The sequence below is a fragment of the Columba livia genome, chromosome 4 (genome assembly GCF_036013475.1).
Source record: "Columba livia isolate bColLiv1 breed racing homer chromosome 4, bColLiv1.pat.W.v2, whole genome shotgun sequence".
In the NCBI taxonomy this organism is placed as follows: domain Eukaryota; kingdom Metazoa; phylum Chordata; class Aves; order Columbiformes; family Columbidae; genus Columba; species Columba livia.
Window position 1 is genome coordinate 64036728 of NC_088605.1, and position 19495 is coordinate 64056222.

At 37.6% G+C, this 19495-nt stretch overlaps 2 protein-coding genes across 5 annotated transcripts in view; one reads left to right on the forward strand and one right to left on the reverse strand.

Moving 5' to 3' along the window:
• ABHD18 (abhydrolase domain containing 18) overlaps nt 1-5755 on the reverse strand; it is a 24733-nt gene extending 18978 nt beyond the window's left edge. The window contains exons 1-3 of one of the 3 annotated variants that reach the window (XM_065062091.1): nt 5618-5755; nt 1829-1935; nt 904-1012 (exon numbers count right to left, since the gene is read on the reverse strand). In XM_065062091.1, coding sequence (XP_064918163.1) covers nt 904-995 — 92 coding nt within the window. In that variant the 5' untranslated portion in view covers nt 996-1012; nt 1829-1935; nt 5618-5755. Of the gene's footprint in view, nt 1-903; nt 1013-1828; nt 1936-5218; nt 5244-5556; nt 5579-5617 lie in introns of those variants that run through there. The other 2 variants (XM_065062093.1, XM_065062092.1) reach the window with 2 other exon arrangements.
• Nucleotides 5734-18639, forward strand: MFSD8 (major facilitator superfamily domain containing 8). Of its 2 annotated transcripts, none has more exons than XM_065062089.1 (12): nt 5734-5974; nt 7472-7557; nt 8573-8616; nt 9788-10028; nt 10361-10474; nt 11950-12094; nt 12706-12764; nt 13855-13963; nt 14908-15042; nt 15428-15531; nt 15629-15885; nt 16635-18639. In XM_065062089.1, exons 1-12 carry the CDS (start codon nt 5880-5882, stop codon nt 16848-16850), a joined length of 1605 nt encoding a protein of 534 aa, XP_064918161.1. In that variant the 5' UTR covers nt 5734-5879; the 3' UTR covers nt 16851-18639. The 2 variants fall into 2 exon arrangements, with proteins under 2 accessions (XP_064918161.1, XP_021148008.1); XM_021292333.2 differs by lacking the exon at nt 5734-5974 and adding an exon at nt 7063-7231.
• Nucleotides 18640-19495: the final 856 nt, after the last annotated feature.

The window sequence follows — 19495 nt, forward strand, 5'->3', positions numbered from 1 at the left end:
TAAACCAACAGAAGTAAACTAAACATTTTCAAAATCCAACGCTCATTTTGCAGGGAAGTTTGCTACTTCCAGAAGAAAAATCAACTGAAGACAGACATATAAAGCAATCCAAATGCTATTTCAAGATGAGGGACATGCTGTGAATCTAACAAATGCTTCACTTGGACTTAAATATCACATTACTCCACTGCTATCCACAGTGAACAAAATTTTCTTTCAGTATTCTTTTGTTTGAAGTTTTCTTTATTGATTTTCAAATACATAAAAATTAGGCTATTAAATGCAGAACATATTAAGTCACTTCATTTTCAAACTTAGGAAATGCAAGTGCTCAGCTTCCGGGTGTTACTCTTAATAATAACTAATACAAAAAAAAACAAACAGCAAATTAAAAATGCAAGAGATAGTCTGAAAACAAGAAAGAAAATAGGTTTACTACTTAGAGCTATGAGAGAAATTTCTGATTATATCTTACACTTTTAAAGCTCATTATCATAAATAAGTTACAGAAAGGTAGCAAGATCCTCTTCAGTGTCACATAGAACAATTCCTCTGCAAAAATTCAGCAAGTTTTGTTCTTTGACACCACTCTTCAGACATACTGCTTGAAATATGTTATTAGATATGCTTAAGCAAAAAATGTAATTGGACACATATACATTCTCTCAAGAAGAGTCTCTTTAGACACAGAAGATTTAGCAAATCCCTTTAAAGAAATGTTTTAAATCCAGTTCGTTTCTTGGTATGGTGGCAAATTATTTCAAATGATTTCCGGAACAGAACAACCTTTAGCTTTTTTTGCCTTTTTTTTTTTTTAAATACAGGATAGTAACAATTGTTGGTACTTTAAGGTATTTTTTTAATATCAAGTACTGTTCACACTGTTATTTTTTAACAAGTCACCTTTTTAGATCCTCTGGCTTTCCCCATCCTCTGATGAAAAGTTTAGTAAGGAGAAGCCTTCTGTACAAGACATCTAATTTACTTACACCCATTAGCAGCAAACTGACATCTAGAAAAAAAGAACAGATAAGAACAGGACAGTTAAAGGGGTTAACCTGAGTAGCAAGTTCATTGATTGTAACACAAAGTAGGTTCTTATTCTGGTATCTGTATTAATGAGAAGCCATATCATTTTAGTCCAAGAAGTTAACCGTGACATTCAGGTAAATTCATTTTAAGCAAAATGTGAATGAAGCTAATACAAACTCAAGCTTTTTTAGGAAAATGGAATTTAAGAATAGGAATTTAACATGCCTAATATAAATAGAAATTTATTACATAAATTGATGACAAGCCTACTAAAGAGGCACACAAGGTCAAAGAAGTACATCTTCAACCAGTCCTAACTCTATTTTACTTGAACAGACAAAAAAAAAAAGACTGGCATTGATCTCTGTCCTGTCAACACAGCTATGATGGCAAAAACTTTTCAGTCAAAATGGGCTTTTGTAAACACATCTCTGAATGGAAGCTTGAGACAATATTTGGTTTTAAACTACTAGAAGACTATATCTCTAGCTATGTAATTATTCGTTTATATTAAAAAAAGAAAAGTCTCTCTAGTCATTGATAAGGAGAAAGCTGATTTTTGTAAGCTTGTCTTCATTCGCATCTTAAGCACACATCCTAACCCTTATTTTATCCCTTTCTTTCCAATTTTTACTGACCCATCTCTTACAGTTTTGAAAACACAGCTCCCACTCCCTTCACAGAGGAAAAATCCTTAACAGTACCATTTATCTTTTAGCAAATACACTAGCTCAAATACAGCTAAAGCCAACAAGATTTTAGGCAACCTCAGTATTATTTTCACAGTAGTACTTACTGAAGTGAACAGGGAGCCACTACTGTGCTCTTCCAATGAGGAAGGGAAAGAAAACTATAATCCCGTTTCTTGTTAAAAGGAAACTGAAGTCCAGGATCTGTGTATACCTACGAGAACAACAGATTTAATAATCAGACTTGGTTATTAGTAAGTTACTTCAGCTTTTTTCTTGTATTTCCAGATCACTCCATACTAAGTGGTTTAAATAAATTATACTATTTTTGAGTGCTTTGAAGTGCTTTTTTTGCCATTTTAATCCAAAGTTCATTTCTTTTGCCTCACTTTAATATGGTTATTCTTAAAATAAACTTGTCTGAATACAACATGATAGAATTGTGTCAGATTAATAAATACACTCATTTGCACTTCTAAAAATCCAATACTTAAGAACTGATACACAGAAAAAAACCCAAACCCTAGAGTAAGTTACAATCAAAACAGAAATTATAGACAACTTAAGGTACTTGAATACTAGAACAAGCATCCTAGAAAACCACAACAGTTCTGTGTTCAGTCATTACAGGACAGAAATAAATACCTGAAATCACCAGAGAGCCAAAGTGGGAACCTTCTATTTTAACACTATAGTTTTTACCCTGCCAGTCCCAAACAGCTGATTGCATAATCTTACTATTCTGATGCATATCTGCTTGGTCGAATAGAATCACAACCTCAATACAATCTCTTTCCTTGTCCACTCTGGAGATATTCATTGACCTCACATGCTGTTGGGGTGTCAGATGGGAAATGTTTGCCAGCCTCTCCAAGGTCCCTTCTCTGCTTTTTTGAGCAGGAAAACAGCTTGACATTTTCCTGGTGCTAGAAGAGAACCGGGTGGTAGAGAGAGGGACAGCAATACAGAGTGCGCTCTATGGGCTGGAAAGACACTTCAGAGTGAATGCACACAGAACAATCCATACAGTCAAAAAATATACTAAAATTAGATTTGCAGTTCTATTGGTATACTGAATGCCAGCCACTGTGAAAAGAAATTTTAACAAATATTTTGATGCCTAGAGAAGCAGCCTTGCACGTTTTGGTTTGCTTGGGGGTTTTTGTTTGGTTGGTTTTGTTGGTTTGTGCGGTTTTTTAGTGTTTGTTTTTAAATCCACTCCAAAATAAAAGCCAAATAAGAGAAAAAACAGTAAGATATTGATTTTGCTCTGAGTTCTAAGGCTGGCATGATGAGCTGTTGCACCAAGGGAATGCCAAAACAAGTTCCTAGAAAAGTAAATTATATTTAAATGCAATATTGATTGAGGTGAAAGGGCTCGCTTATGCTGTATTTTATTGCATTGATTGAATAAAGACTTCAAAGCAATTCAGGATACTTCAATTAATCAGGTTCAAGATTAAAGCACTACTGGAAAGAGTACAGGAAACGCTGAAAAAAAAATATATTCCAAGTATGTGTCCCGGTTTTGTTAAAAACAAGACCAGTTCTCTTTCAGTGAATTTTCCTTTCAGCTAAGTTCTTCTATGTAACTTCTATTTAGCTGCGTGTTTTTAGAGACATTGTTCACTCCGGAGATGATAAGGTGAGCAATGGTATGCAGAAGAGCCCCAGGTTTAGATTTCTTACTACAGCAGCCAAAGTTACTGGAAATATTTGCACGTCCTATAAGTGGGAGGGGCGTATTTGCAAGGAGGGGCAAACAGAACAGGTGACTAAAATTGACCAACGGAGTATTCCATCCCATCCACATCATACACCCTATAAAACTGGGAGATCACGAGGGTCTTGCTCTCTTTGACCATGGTCAGCATCTGAAGAGGACCCTGCCTGTCCACCCTGCAATGCCAGGCCTGGTTCCAGATGCTGCATCCCTCAATCAAGTTCCAATTTGCTGTGGAGTCCAGCCCAGGACTTCCGGGTGCCTGCCCTGCAGCCGCTGAAGCAGTGCTGGCTCTGAGGGCAACACTGCCACGGGAAATTCAAGATTGGTTTTGTACATTTTGTATTATTTTCTCTATTTATTACTAGCACTAGTAAAGCATTTAAAACTTTTTCAACCTGCAAGTCTCTTTCCATTTTCCTCCTATTCCCTTTCCTTAGCGGGGAGAGTGGGGGGTTAACGGAGAGCATCTGCCTCGGTTTATTGTAGCCCTGCAGTAAATGGTGACAGTATGTGATGTCTGTTGTATAGAACTTCTCAGAAATACTACTGAGACAAATTAAGGGTCATTCCCCCATTTTGTTTATCATCTTAGTAACAAAAAGGTTGGAAATGCTTCAGTCACTGCCCATCAGTGTCTACAAGGAATGACAGTTACAAGTTCTTTTATTGTCAGAAAAAAAATCCAGCTGCTGGAGGCTGAATATGTGTAACTTCAGAGTAGAAGTAAAACGTTTATTTTAGCAGTGACAGTTTGAACTTGAGAAAATAATCAGCAGAGCTTGTTTCAGAACTAGACTGGATTTCCACCACCTGGTACCACATGTCACATCATGATCCCTTTGTAAGACAGGTCAGTTGGAAGCAATGACCTGACAAAGATGCTGGATAGTTGTGTGGGCCAAGAAACACTAGCTGTGTAACAAATATTCAATGAGTACATTGCTAACATGGTAAGCTTTACATGTTCTAAGTTGTGAAAAAAAATTGTGACAGACACAAAAGCACATTGAGAAGTGATCCACTAAAAAACCCTCTACATTTGAAAACAGTATTTTCCACAGAAGACAAGGAAACCTAGAGATAAATTATAAACCAGGCTCTTGCTCTAGGAAGAGTGTTCTTCTTTGCTTGCAGAACCCTCATACTTAATACTAATTATATATTTTTTTTGTGTGTACACTTATTTCATAGAAACAAACACAAGAAATCATCCAAAATCCAAAACATAAAGGTCAGTTATTCCTTTCATCCAGTGCACCCCTGAAAAGTACATAAAGACTTTATTATATACACAGACTACTGCTTCTACACACTAATATGAAACAGATCCAACCAAGAAATCAACCTGATAGAGCCAGGAATACATATTAATTTTAAAAGGCTTACTGAGAGTCTTAACTTTTCCCTGTTCCATTACTAAAAAACACTAAAACAACAAGAACGAAAACTCTCTTCCAATTAATACCAGGTCACAGTTTTTATCTTTCCCTCTAGCAGAAGAGAGAGGGCTTGGAAAAAAAAAAACAAAACAAGAGTCACCGAGCAGTCACGACAACGAGTCAAAAACAAGCCCCACAACAATTTCACTCGCTGGGATACAGAGGAGCCCGCGGATAAACAAAGGGGCCTAAGCCAGCAGCACTACGCCGAGCCGCTCCCTGCACTCGCTTTATCCGGCTACCAGCGGCTGGGGAGCCCAACCCCAACACCTACGGGTCCAAAGTGCCGGGCTCCACCGGCCGTGTCCTGCAGGCAGGCCCCGCAAACTCACCGGGACTCGCGGACAGCCCGTCAGGCCACCTCGAGCGGGTCCCCGGCGCTCCCGCAGCCGCGGCGGGAAGCGGTGGGGCGAGGCGCGAGCCACCCAGCGGCCCGTTAACGCCCCAAGCCCGGCGGGGACACGGCCGCCCGCGCCCCCTCAGCCTCCGAGGGCTCACAGGGCACCGAGTCCGTCCCCCGAGCCAGGACAGCGCTCAGCAGATCACCCTGGGGCTGGCAGCACGGACGCGTCCGCACCGCCCCCGGACCGGGCGCAGCCGTGGGGGTAAAGCCCCAGTGGGGTGCAGCTGCTCCTCAGCTGAGAGCCGCGCTGAGACCAACTGCCTCTACCTGGGCGAGCAGAAAACGTCTTGTCCCTTCTCCTCCCGGCCACCCCACAAAGGTCACTCACCCGGGATCCCGCGCTACGCCCGCCCGTGCTCGGGCACCACATGAGCTGGCGCGAAGGGGAGGAGGAGGAGGCGGAGGGAGAAGAGGGGGCCGGGCTCACGGCGGGCGGGCGCATGCGCGCATGCGCTCGGCAGTCACGCGGGAGGCCGCTAGCCCCGCGCTCACGCCCCTCAGCCGCCCTCTGGCGGTGCCAGCGGCGGCGGGCGGGACGGCCTGGGGGCGGATCCCAGCACTACGGGGCTCGGGAGCGGCCGCAGGTCGGTATGGCGGCTGCCGTTTCCAGTCCGGAGGTGGCTGCTGAAGGACAGGAGCCTTTGCTGGGTCCCGGAGGGGCGGAGGAGGAGGAGGAGGCGAGCAGGTGGGTTCCTTCCTTCCCACGGCTCTCCGCGCTGAGGCGACTCGCTGCGCCAAGAGGCGCCTGCTGTCCGTCCCGCTCCGGGATGACGGCGCCTGCGGCTCCGCGAATGACGGCGGCCGTGCTTCCCTCCCCGTGCGGGGGCTTAGGGAGACACCCCCACGGGTCTTGAGAGGAACCGCCAGTGGGTGACGAGCCTCTCTGGCCCCTGCGTGGGCGCTTCACCCCGCAGGGAAAGCCCGAGCGTGGGGGAAGCTGCCGGCCGGGCTGGTTCTGTCTGTGGAAAAAAACGCACTCGCTTGGGAAGTTTCTGAAAAAAACCACAAAAATCGATTATTGTGGTGCTGTAATCTGTATATTTAATAGCACTCTTCTTGTGGAGGCAGCAGTTGATCGCTTGGGTTTTTTTTTCCTTCTGTCAAGAAAACAACAGCATCTTGAACGTGCTGGGATAGCAGCTGCTGTGGTCTTTGCTGAAGTGTTCTCATACTTGAAGTGTGCTGCTTGATTTAACTGAAATATTGAAAATAACCTAACATAACATGCACATAGCATATACAAGAGTTTGACAGACTTCTTCCTATGCGTGACAGGCAATAAGATTACATTTAGAAACATTGTTTATATGGTTAGAGTTTCATTGAACCAGGACACTTCAATGGTCTAAACATCTCCGAAGAAACAAATGTACAAATCATGCTGTGGAATAGCTATATTAGCTTTAAAATTGTGTATATGCCTAAGGCCTAGGTAAACAATGTTTATAAACTGTGTTCAGGCATATGTAACCTAGGTCTGCATCTTTTGAACAGAGATTATTTTGTTTAGAACACTTCAAAATGAAAACAAGCGAGGAACCCTGAAATGTTCTTGCATCTGAAAAAGTATGCGGGTCTCAGAAGGTGCTTATGAATTTCAGAAAAATGTATTAGTGCTCATCAAGTTTGTAACTTCTATTGTAAAATTTTTTGCAGCCTTTACAATCTTTAGCAATATTTTTTACAGACATTTTTACTTTAGTTGTTTTCTCGTGGTAAGCATAGACTGGCCATATCTGTTTAGTCTCATCAGTATTTTTCAGATTTTGATTTTTTTGCTTTACAGTCACAGTTCTGAGAAGATATCTAGGGGTTTATGGTTTAATACACACTTCCTAAAGCCTTTACCTGAGATCTGTGATGCTTCAAAGTGTCTGTGAAGAGTTTGCAGGATTGAAGATCTTTAGATAAAGAGCTGTTTGTGTAACACTTGAATGCAATGGTATGTGATAGCATTTGTATTAGTTTTTTGATTTGTCAATCTAGTATTTTTCAGTGAAAAATAAGTTTGCTTCTAAAATGATTTCTTTGTATTCTTTACTGTGTAGAAGTCCATTCCTGCAAAACGATTTACACAATTGTGCTGAGAGGTTTGTGAAAAATGTTTTCAATGTTCTGTGGGAACAACTAGAAGAGAGTCTGATAATGATTTATTTCTCTCTTGGCTTTTGGTTGAAACCAGGGATGTTGTGGAAACACAAGAGCACTATAAGAGCAGGTGGCGGTCCATCTGGATTATGTATCTTACTATGTTCCTCAGTAGTGTGGGTGAGTAAACACAGGTGGATTTCAATGTTATTTGCTTAATGAATACATTTTGGTATGAAAATTATATGGTTTTCTGGATTGCAACTACATAGCTCCTGTAATGCTACTGTTCTTTTATAACCTTACAAAGCTGCGTTATCTGATTCTTTAAAAGATATCAATAGCAAATCAAGCAGAAAGTTACATTTAATAAGATAAATAATACTCTGTTTTGAGACTAAGTGACTATTACCTAAATCTTTGTTGTATGGCTTTATAATAGTTTGGGGTAAAAGATAATGGCAGAATAAGGTTAATGCTCAGAACCAAGCAAAACAAATGTCACACTTTTATCAGCCAGAGTGAAACTACTAGGGGATGAAAATAGAAATAATGCTGAGTTCTTAAGAGGTATGATCTTTGTAGAAATGTATGTTATCTATTTCAAATGTGTGTGAGAGCTTGTTTTCTCCTATGGGATTTTACATCTCCAATGCAAAACAAACTAGTGTTTCTTTCCTAAATAATTGCCCCTGGAAATGAGAATTCTGTTGATTTTTGACTTCTGATGATTTTCTGTGGGCCTAGAAATGATCTTGAAAATCATAGGATACTTTAGTGATTTTTTTTTTTTAAACTTGCTGAATTAAAATATCTTTGCTAAATTAATACAAGTATGTCAGTATATCAAGAAATTCTTTTTGCTCTGGGAACCTTCTTGTCTTTCCATTGAGAAGAAAAATCCCATGTAGTTTGCTTGGCACATCAGTATTCTTTTCATGAGAGTTTTTTTGTTTAGTGTGTACAGACCTATAAAATGTCCTTTTAAAAATAGTTCCTCCTGTTAGGAGGAATTACCACTGCTTAAGCAAGCACATAATACCTAGTTTTTTGAGGTGATAGACTGATGTGCAGCTTTAGACTATAATACGCTTAAGAGCAGAAGAATGAACCTGTAGCAACTGTTTCACGTATGCAAATTACTCATAAACATGGCAAGTAAAGTAACTTCAGTTGTGTTTTTACTGCATTACAGGTTTCTCAATTGTAATTATGTCTGTGTGGCCATATCTCCAAAAGGTTTGTAAATATGTGTTGTTTTATTTAAAAATTAATAAGAACACAAAACTCCTGCTCAGAAAGTATGTAGTACAAAACTTGCCATTTTATTTAGGAAAGAGAAACAGTAAGGGGAAGTGTGTGGTTATATGAGAGTTTTATTTTTGCCATCCACTTATCTTTCATTATTTGATGTAAAATCAGTCAGTTGATCTACCGAATTGATCAAGGTACATCATAATCCAAACGTGTTTGGTTTTCCAATATTATTTCACTGTTTTCTTGGGCAATGAATCAATAAAAAACAATGCATTTGTAGTGTTCAAACATAATATACAAGACTTGTCTGCATTTTGGAACAAAAAAAAAAAATGGAGCTGATGGTAGAAGTTGCTCTGGAAATGTCAGATTGTTGCATGTAGACCTTCCTGATATTCTTAATAAGAAATTGCCTGTGTTCCTGGATAGTGTTTTTAATTTGTTGTTGTTTTGTTTTGTTTTTTTCTTTATTACATTGTTGTTAAAAGTGGCATAAATGCTCTCTAAAACTTTAATCTGCTCTAGGATTTTACTACTCCTGGAATTGTAGAGGCAGTTCCGGATGCAAATGTGAAAGAACTTATCCTGGGCAGGGTCCTAGAGATACTGTTAAAATTGAGGCTGGTGCTGAATTCTTGGAGAAGAGAAAATGCATCATCAGCCTTGTTAATCTGGACAGACTCAGATGTGTGCAGAGATGATTTAAGTGATTCCTTGTTCCTGGCCTGAAAACTGTCTACCGTGCTGCCTAAATTGTGTCTGTCGTCTATAACATCAGCAGTGCGGTATGAGAACTGTTTGAATTTGCTGCGAGCCATTTCCAGTCTCAGAAGCAAAGCATTTTTTATTGGTTTGGTGCATTGCTGGAGACAATTAGCCAAGTTGTGTTGTCCCAGACAAAGTGCTATATGAAAACAACTGCTTCAGAGAGCACAAGTGGAGTGTTTCTGTAACACCTTGCAGTGCCATGCAGACGCACTAACATGTAGCGATAGCTTAGGTTTGACACTGCGTTGCATAGTGCCATCTACCCTCAGAATTAATTACATTGCAGAGACTCAGATATTTCAGGTACTGATCCTAAAATGGTTTTGATGATATTATAAAATATTAAAATTCTTTACCCATATAGTTGGTTAATTTGTTTCTGCAGATTGATCCAACAGCAGATGCGAGTTTCTTGGGCTGGATTATAGCTTCATATAGCATTGGCCAAATGATCGCCTCTCCCCTCTTTGGCTTCTGGTCCAATTACAGGCCAAGGAGAGAACCTCTTGTTGTTTCAACTGCCATTTCTGTAGCTGCTAATTGTCTTTATGCCTACGTCCATGTACCTCATTCACACAACAAATACTACATGCTGACTGCACGTGCTCTTGTGGGATTTGGAGCAGGTAACCCCAGCAGAACGTATGTTTCTGAAAACTAATTATTTCCGTATCTTCTATAAGATAGTTAACATGATATTTTAGTACAAGGTTTACCATTAGGTAACTGAAAATGTATTACTTAACGAAGCATAGACTTGGCCAATTCTAGATTTTAATAAAATTGATATTAATAAAATTTTGTAATCGTGCAGTTCTGTATGAATACTAGAGGGAGTGCTGGCTTTTATTTTCTTGTAAAGTATGAAAAAAAAAAGACTAAAATATATGTACCTGGATAATTTAAGGACATAATTTAGTATTTACATGAACACTTCCTTGATTTTGTTTTTTTTAAGGAAATGTGGCTGTAGTTCGATCGTATATTGCGGGTGCCACATCTCTTACAGAAAGAACAAGTGCCATGGCCAACACCAGTGCCTGCCAAGCAGTTGGGTTCATATTAGGACCAGGTAAAGCATATCTTCTTTCCTCACTTCTCTAATACTTTTTAGGATGAAATTAGGCATTGGAAATAGGAAACCTCAGCAGCTGTATGTTGGGGATTTTAAGGCATTTTAAGGTTTGTTAGTAGTATCAAAACCAAATAAATGGGAGTCACTCATATATACTTGTGTATGCCCACATAAATGGAATATTCCAGTCTAAAGAAATTCCAACTGTTTGTAGTTAAAAACTAGCTGGTTTGGACTGCTGGCTGCAGGAACAAGAAGTTCCTAGATACTTTCTTGTAACTGATAAGCACTAAAGAGTCTATGACCAATTGCTCTTTGTTCACAAAGAAATGAATTTAACATTACTGTACTCGCACAAACATTTCCACCTTTCTGAAATGACTGAAAATTTCACTGTGTCTCACATTTTGTAGAAAATAACATCCAACAGGTCTTTCTGATCTTGTAGTATCAATCACATAATCTTCATATTGGCAAAAAAGTTAAGACATAGCACAGATATTACAGAAAGCTGAGGGAATAAAGAGCTCACGGCGTCTTGGTTACATCAGGGATACCTGTGTCTTCTGAGATGCTCTATCTGCTTCAAGGGAGAAATGTGTTAGATTTGTCTTGTGTTATAGAAAGGGAACAGCAGTGTTGTCCTAAACAGCCTCTACAGATTACTTGTCTCCTATAGCTGGAGGTTAAGATTGTCCAATTAGTACAGCAGAAATGCTCTGTGTATAATAATAATATGATGAGGTGAATGTTTAGGGCTGAAAGATCTTTCTCTATCTGATTATTACTAGTGCTGTTAATAGAGCATTGAAGTGTCTACAGCAACAAACAGTCTGCACTTTTTGTGTGATTTACATAGAGTATAAAGTCAACTAATTCACTTTCCTAATTTGATATGGGATGTCAGTCTGTTTCCTAACTAGTAGTAAGCAGATGACCTGATCTTATCCTCTTTTTCTCTGCACCGATGTAAACATTGATTAAAAAAAAAAAACAAACACCAAACAACAACAACAACAACAAAAAACCCACAAAACCAACCAACCAAATTAAAACAACCCAAACTTCTTTTCTCTCTAGCTTGCCCTTAGCAGGAGGGATAGTCCAGTCCCATGACCAAGGTTTTCCATATAGGGGGAAGAATAAAAAGAGTGAATCAACCATCTGCACATGGTCCAGAAATTTAACCGTTCGTACACTCAGAATTCAGTTCCTGTTCTTTCAGTGTTGTGCTGTTGCTTATGCAGTATTTTTATATCTAACCAAATAGTGTTCTGGGTAGTTGAGATCCCACTGGTATCTGTCAGTTTATTTAGAGTAAGATTCTCAAAATGTAAAATGTTTGACAAGTATAACGTTTAAATTTCACTTAGCAATTAGAACAACTTTGCTTATCCAGTTTTATGTGTTTATTTGATGTGTTCTTATATTAATGATTCTCAAGATGTTCTTAATACAATTATGTTTTTAAGTTTTTCAGACATGTTTTACACTTATTGGAGAAGAAGGAATAACATGGAAATTAGTTCGTCTTCAGCTGAACATGTATACGGCACCAGTTTTATTTGGAGCTCTCTTAGGAGTAATTAATATTGTTCTCATCTTTGCCATATTCAGGTAATCAAGTCAAAAAAGAGAAATATTCTACCTGTTTTAGTGGCTGACTTGTAATGAATAATATGCTGCTCAGAAGGAGGAGCACTTAAACTATAAGCTGTTATTTACTTTTTAGGGTTTCTACCTGCTCTAATACAAGTCTTTTTCATTATGCTGATAAATTAAGTGATGTAACAGCTAGAATGTAAACTGATGAAAAAAGTTTGAGCTTTTAGATTATTAGCTTAGCCTTGGTTTATTTTTAATGTTGATGGTATCTGCCCATGTTTTTATCTGAAGAGAAATAAGGTTAGCTTGTCTGTAGGGTTCTCACTATCTGTGTCTTTCTCTTAAGGATTCCGAGAAGGAATTTTTATGCATTATGTCATTGGTGGCAGTGAGGAGAGGAGAGAGATTCACACAGATATGTGATATTCACCTGCTAGAATATTTTCTTTCTTGAATATGATGGTGTTCACTGCAGTCAGATGTAGACTACATGGATGATGTTTGAAGGAGCTGGGAATAAGTAGAATCTAAGATTATGCCATTTAGAAATATTTTAGTAGAAACTTCAGTCAATAGTAGATCAAATAAATATGTGTATTAATTAAACAGTTCTACATTTCTAGAGAGCATCGTGTGGATGACATGGGACGTCAATGCAAAAGTATCAATTCTGAAGGAGAAGGTATCTGTTTTCTTGAAAACTTATCTTGTGATGATAATTTTGAAGTACTCTCTTATTACATGCAAGCATTTAGAAGTATTCTAAAGTCTGATGGACTGGGAACTCCAACTGGAAAATAGACTATGTCTCTTTCTAACTGGTCCAGAAATTGCTTTGTGTCCATATGTGTCCCTAGTCCTGTCTGGCAGCAAAGAAGTAAAACCTGTATGGATCCTTCTGGATTTTCACCCTGGAACTGTCTCTTCCAGGAGACAGGATTAAGTGAATATGGACATCAAAAAAATATCCCTTAACTTCTACTCTCTAGCCATACTTCTGCTCTGTATCATGCTGAGTAATTTTGTTACTGCATATCAGCTTTCTCCTACAGCATCTTATTAAAAGGCGTATGTTGTATAAGTAAATTTGGTTGCTGACACTGAAGTATAGTAATGGCCACATACAGTGAAACAGCTTATCTTCAATATATACCCTTTTTGTGCCCTTTTATATACCAATATGTACCCTTTTTGTACACAGTTCAAACTTTTTAAATGTTGTGAGTACTCCTTTTACTTGAAGACTAAAAAGTATATGAAAGATTATCTTAAACCTCTTTTAAAATCTATGGAAGTCTCCAGTTTCAGTATTGTATTTGTTTTCTGTTTAGAAAGGGAGCTGTATGTGCATACCACACACAGGTGTTCCATGTATGGAAATGCTATGCTGGGGTTAGAGGAACAAAGTTGTACACTTTTGACCTTGAGAGAGGAACAGAAAGCGTTTCTGTTTCCGTTGTAGAGACATTTAAAGAAGTTTGCTTATTTTGCTGTCACTCAGGATTTGTCAGTCCCAGCATTACAGCAGGACAAAGGATGGTATGAACAACTTGGAAATAATTTTTCCTTGTTGTCTGAGAAATTGAAGTTTCAACAATTCCATTTTGACGGAAGAATGTTATACATAGATTGTCAAAACATAGCTGCTTAGCTGCCCGCCAAACTGCATGTTTAATATTTAACAGAGTAAGGAAAGCATTACAGTTTGTAATTGGTGGTGGTATAAAAAAAGCTCAGTTTACAGTTTAGATGACTATTTTGTTTTATTGCAGGAAGTGGTGGTGTGGATCAGGACCCAGAAGGAAATGTTGACCATGTTGCTGTGGTAGCAATCAATTTTCTTTTCTTTGTCATCTTGTTTGTGTTTGCTGTCTTTGAAACGTAAGTTTGTCTATTTTCTCTCAAAATACTTAGACATATAATGTAGTTAGACTGGACCTGCCTGTAAAAGCTTTTCTGTTGCACTCATTTTTTTAACTGTACTCTTCATTAATAGAAGTGCAGACCAGAAGTAGCTTAACTTGGGCTGCCTAAAATCTTTGGAGAAACTGTTTTCAAGAGTACCTTGTTCTATACTATTTATTCTAATTTTGGGTAATTTCTTAGTATGATTCTAATTAGCTCCAAAAGCTCCAGTGAAGCTCTTATTTCAGCAATTATTAAAACAATCATTTGATATAGTTAATGTAACTGTATCTTTAAATACACTATTTTACATGACTTATTTTTTTACCTAAAGAGATGTGTTATTCACTCCCAAATTTTTTGTAAGAAAATACGTAAAATATAACAACATTACCTCCGACTGAAGTATTTTTTTTAATCTATAAAATACCTTGAAGATATAAGATTTATTGTGTAAGTTTTCTTAACTGTAATGTAGCTAAAATTTCTTTTAACAGTATGTGTCTGTCGTAATTAAAATTATTTTTAGAAAACTGAGTTTCTAGAGACTGTTGCCAAAACTGAAACAGTCTAAATATTTATTAATTTTATACTAACTGGGTCTGATTTTCCTTTATCTTTCTATTACTCTTGCTTTGCTTTAACTCCATCATCTTTTTGTAAACTATTGGAAGTAGATTAAGCATGCTTCAGTGTATGGCTGGTGTAATGCAGTTGCAGATTTTGTCTAGTGGATTTAGTTTTAATAAATGATGCATGACAGAATTAGTTTATAACTATCTTGTGCTTTCTGATATGTCCATCAAAAGGAAAGGCTTCTGTAGCCCTGTGCTTGCTGTTTGGGACAATATATGTATGGAAATGGCTGTATAGAAGAAGCTTTTTTGTTAATTAATGTCATTTTTTTCCCATGAATTTAGTATAGCAACTCCGTTGACAATGGATATGTATTCATGGACCAGGAAACAAGCTGTTTTTTATAATGGAATAATCCTTAGTGTGGTTGGCATTGAGTCAGTTATTGTTTTCATGGCGGTTAAAGCACTATCTAAAAAGTAAGTTTTGGAGTTTATTGGTATTTTTTTTCCTTATGTTATTAGCTAAGTCTGAAAAGCTATATGGCAAGGCCAAATCTGCATTACTGACATCCTTTACTTGCTAATGAATTTGGGCTTACTATGACAAAGAAGTAGATCTGATTCTGACACAGCCATGATGCTTGCTGTTCTTTATTCTGTTAATGTAACCACCTTGCTTACCTGTCTTTAACCCTTGAATCACAAGAAAAACAGGTTTTAAGATACTGTGATTTTGCAATTTTTGTTGCAGGTGTTTTGGTCAGGCACCTTTTCAACAAACTAATGGGCTGTGTCATTAGCACCTTCATAAATTTTACTTTAATTAAATTATATAGTTAATTGTGATTTCATTGTTTGATAGGACTGGTGAACGTGCCATACTCCATGGAGGCTTACTGATTGTCTTGGTTGGATTCTTTATCTTACTGCCTTGGGGGAAAAAACTGCCAAATATTCAGTGGCAAGGTATAATTCGAGTCATGCTAAACTATTGTCATAATGTTTTGTTGAAAGCTTTCTACTGTATTTTTTTCTTAATGCTATGCATAACTTATTTTTACAGAAATAAAGAATAACTCAATTCCCAGAACTTCCATTGACACATTAATGCCTTTCTGGACTTTGGAAGCGATGGAGCCTCCATCCAACCACACAGTGGAACCCGTAGGCTGCCCCGTCACACAGTCCTGGTGCCTGAATACTCCTATGATCTATCTGGCCCAGTATATCAGCTCTGACATCCTAATAGGATTGGGCTATCCAGTGTGTAATGTCATGTCCTACACTTTATACTCAAAAATTCTAGGACCAAAGCCTCAGGTAAGCGTGATATCTGAACAGTTTATTTCATTTGCTCTCCAAGACTTGCACCCTCTTTATTACAATAAGGGATCTGGCTAAAATTCCTTTAGTCATTACTGAAATAATAGTACATTTCAATCGGGGCAGAACTTTCCAGGAACTCTAATATTATTTAAAATCCAAGGCAAGTTCCCTAGAGGAATGAGAAAGCAAAGATTGTACTACAATTTACGGCAAAACTTAGCCGTGACAAAGTTTCAAAACAACTAAGGCCAAAGCTTATGGCTTTCACAACTGTGCTGGAAGAGTCATTTTTGTAACAACCAATTATATATTTAGAATATCAGTATGGAAGAAAGTTCCACTTACTAAGTATATTATAAAAAGACTACAAATGCTGTGATACCTCTAAGTTATTGACATTTTACTGTGGTGAAACACATAGCAAGCTCATGTTACTGCTTAAAAAAAGTATTCCTTTTTCACCACTTATCTTATTTTTTTCCACATTATATTTTGCTGTAAGAGCCTACAAGCTTTGAGCCATAATGCCTTTTCATTAGAAAGCTGTGGAGTATATAGCTCAGTGAAGCCTTTGAATTAATGCTTGGAGAAGCTGAGCAGTGCTCTTCGAAACTAACTATCTGAATGCTTTACAAAAGATCACTTAAAACACTTCTAAATTTTCTAATGAGGATAATTGGTGGGAATTATTGGCTAGCTAAATAATTCCTGTGTCACTAACACAAGCTTTTGATCTTCTGTAGGGTGTCTACATGGGATGGTTAACTGCCTCTGGAAGTGGAGCACGAATACTTGGGCCTGTCTTTGTGAGCCAAATATACACTCACCTGGGACCACGCTGGGCATTTAGCTTAATCTGTGGAGTAGTTGTAGTCTCCCTCTTACTCTTGGAGATAGTATACAAGAGACTTATTGCATTTTCTGTCAGATATGGAAGGATGCAAGAAGAGAATTGTTAAATAAGTATTTTAAAAAGCAACAACAAAAGTAAACTCAAACAGAAATAATACTTAGTTTATTACTGCTTTTTAACAAGGAGTACCTAACCAATGACCTTGTTGGCTGTATGCTAAGAACTGTAGACCTGTACTTACACACTGACAGAACATGATACTTGGTCATATCTTAACCGATGTTTACACCTGCTGCAGTAGAGCTTTTGTGTTCTGCTTTCCTAGCAGCAGCAGAAGGGATGTGAACAAGTTAGGTCAATACAATGGCACATTTGAAGTGTGTATAGTTCAAATGACGTGTCTGTGTACTGAATGCAGCTGTGAAGGTCACAGGTTAAGTGCGTTCTTTTCAGAAAGAATGAAAATAAATATTATCTTGATTCTGTGAATCAGGATTAGTAACTCTTTTGTAACTACAAGATTAGTTGAGCTGCATGCACTTTGTATGAAAACATCATTTCTTAAGTGAACCTCCTGATGTTGTTTGCTAGCTTGTAAGCACTGGTTAGTACAAAATGTCTCATTTTGGAAACTTACATATCTATAACAAATCTCCTCCAGGATTTAAAATGCAATGTGACAGAATGGTAGAGGAAGGTGGGTGCCTACTTCACAAGCAGTTTATTTGGAATTTGGGTATTTAAGTTGGTTAAGAGCCATTGAAAATCACAGTCTCAGTGGTTGTTACTTGAACTACAGGAAATCATATGTGCAGTTTTTCTTCTACTGTTTTGTCGAGTGCCTTTTTGTAACAAGAAAGAGAACCTGCACAGAGTTGAATTACATACAGTTCCCAGAAGGAAATACTAAGCAAGGTAGTTTACACTTTTGTTTGTCATTTGTGAGAAGGAACCAACTGTGCTGAGTGACCAGGGTTGGTGAAGTTAAAAAGGAGAAAACTGGCTCCTGGTGTTGACTGTTATGTGTAGACTTATTTTTTCTGATAATACGGTACAAGAAACAGGAATTTACAATGTTTGAATAATTCAGTGTTTATTTTAAATCGTGAAAGAATAAATTTCCTTCATAATGGGGCCTAGAATCATCTGTATGGATTGATCTGTTTCAATACTACTGAGGAAAAAAAAATCTGGAATAACTCCAGTATGAGAGTTATAGCTGCTGTTTAATGTGTCTAATGTTTGATGCTTACTGAATTTAGTACATGTAATTAAATATTCCTATTTGATTGTTCAAACACTAAAAGACTATTGAGTTAAAAGATTTTTTTTTATATACTGGCTGAAGGGAATACAGAAGTTGTATTCTCCCTTGTATTTCTGCTGCAGGATTGCAAGATGTTATAAGAAAGAACTTTGCTTTTATAAGCATTTATTTTATATGCTAATTTGTAATAAATAGTACCAGAAATACTGTGTTTTGGTGGTGAAAACAGACTGCAAAAGGAAGTGCCCAGAGCTACAGCAATGGAAAGTTACTTCAGTTATGAGAAATTGGTGCTACTTTGAAAATGAGAAACGGAAGTCTTCAAAATGGTTACAACATGATTACAACCCAGTTTGTGTTGAATGTCTGGACAAAGTATGTATGTTTGGGGGGGGTTATTACTGTTGTTCTTCAAGCTAGCTAACTTCTAACTTAGGAGTGAGAAAATGTTTGGGTACATGGAGGGATTATTGTAGTGTTAACTTATTTAAAGGGTTAAGAATAAAACTAGATTCAAGACTCTTCTTCAGTTAATACCTATGGAATACAGAATACCCATGGAAAGGAGGGTAGCCTGTGCATGTTAATAGTATACATAATAAGTAAAATAAGAAAGCAAGGTTTGAAATTCTTTGGTCATGAGAGTTGTTTTTATTTTCCAAGGTCTGCTGTGTTTTAAGCTATGGCTTGCTTGTTATGGATAATCATCTTCTCATTCTTACAAAACATGTTCTTGTTATTCTAAGGTAGGGCTTCTGGGGTTTTTTCTTTTTTTTCTTCTGGTTAACAATGTGGTGAAACAGCACTTAACTCACACTGTTTCTTACAAACTACCTGATTCTTCTTTCTAAGCATTTATGCCTTTCCAGCCTCTGCTATCTACCTCTTAGGCTTTCTTCAACTGTTTGTACATTGAGCTTTCACATCCAACTAGATTATATTATGTCTGCAGTGAAGATAATCAGTGTGGCTCATAATGCAATTTTTTAACACCTTACCAAGCTTGATGTGCTACTTGAAAAGTCAGTTGATTTAAAAGTAGTAAAACAAAACGTTTCTTTTTAAGAAAACTGTATTTGTGTGTATGCGCAAATGTTTATATCTACAGTTGTATTCAAAAAAAGCCCTAGAGTCTGCATAAGAACTATACATACTACTTGGCTATTACAAGTCTTTGATAAACCAAGTCATTTTACCATGTCATTCCACCTGTGAGTAGTAAGATCACACACAAGAAGATTTTCTTGTTTTTAACTGTTCTTTCAGTTGACAACCAAAAAAGAATTTGGGGGAATTATTTAAAGCTTTTTTTTTTTTAATATGAAAATGCTACTTGCACATCTTTCTTGATGTTTCTAGTGCCAAAAATCTTTATTCGCAAACTATGTCCTTGATTTGGACATGACAAAAATAATCAAAATTGTCTCTGGAGACTAGACAAATAAGGAGGATTGACTAAGTCAAGGCTAATTCAGCTCTAAGTT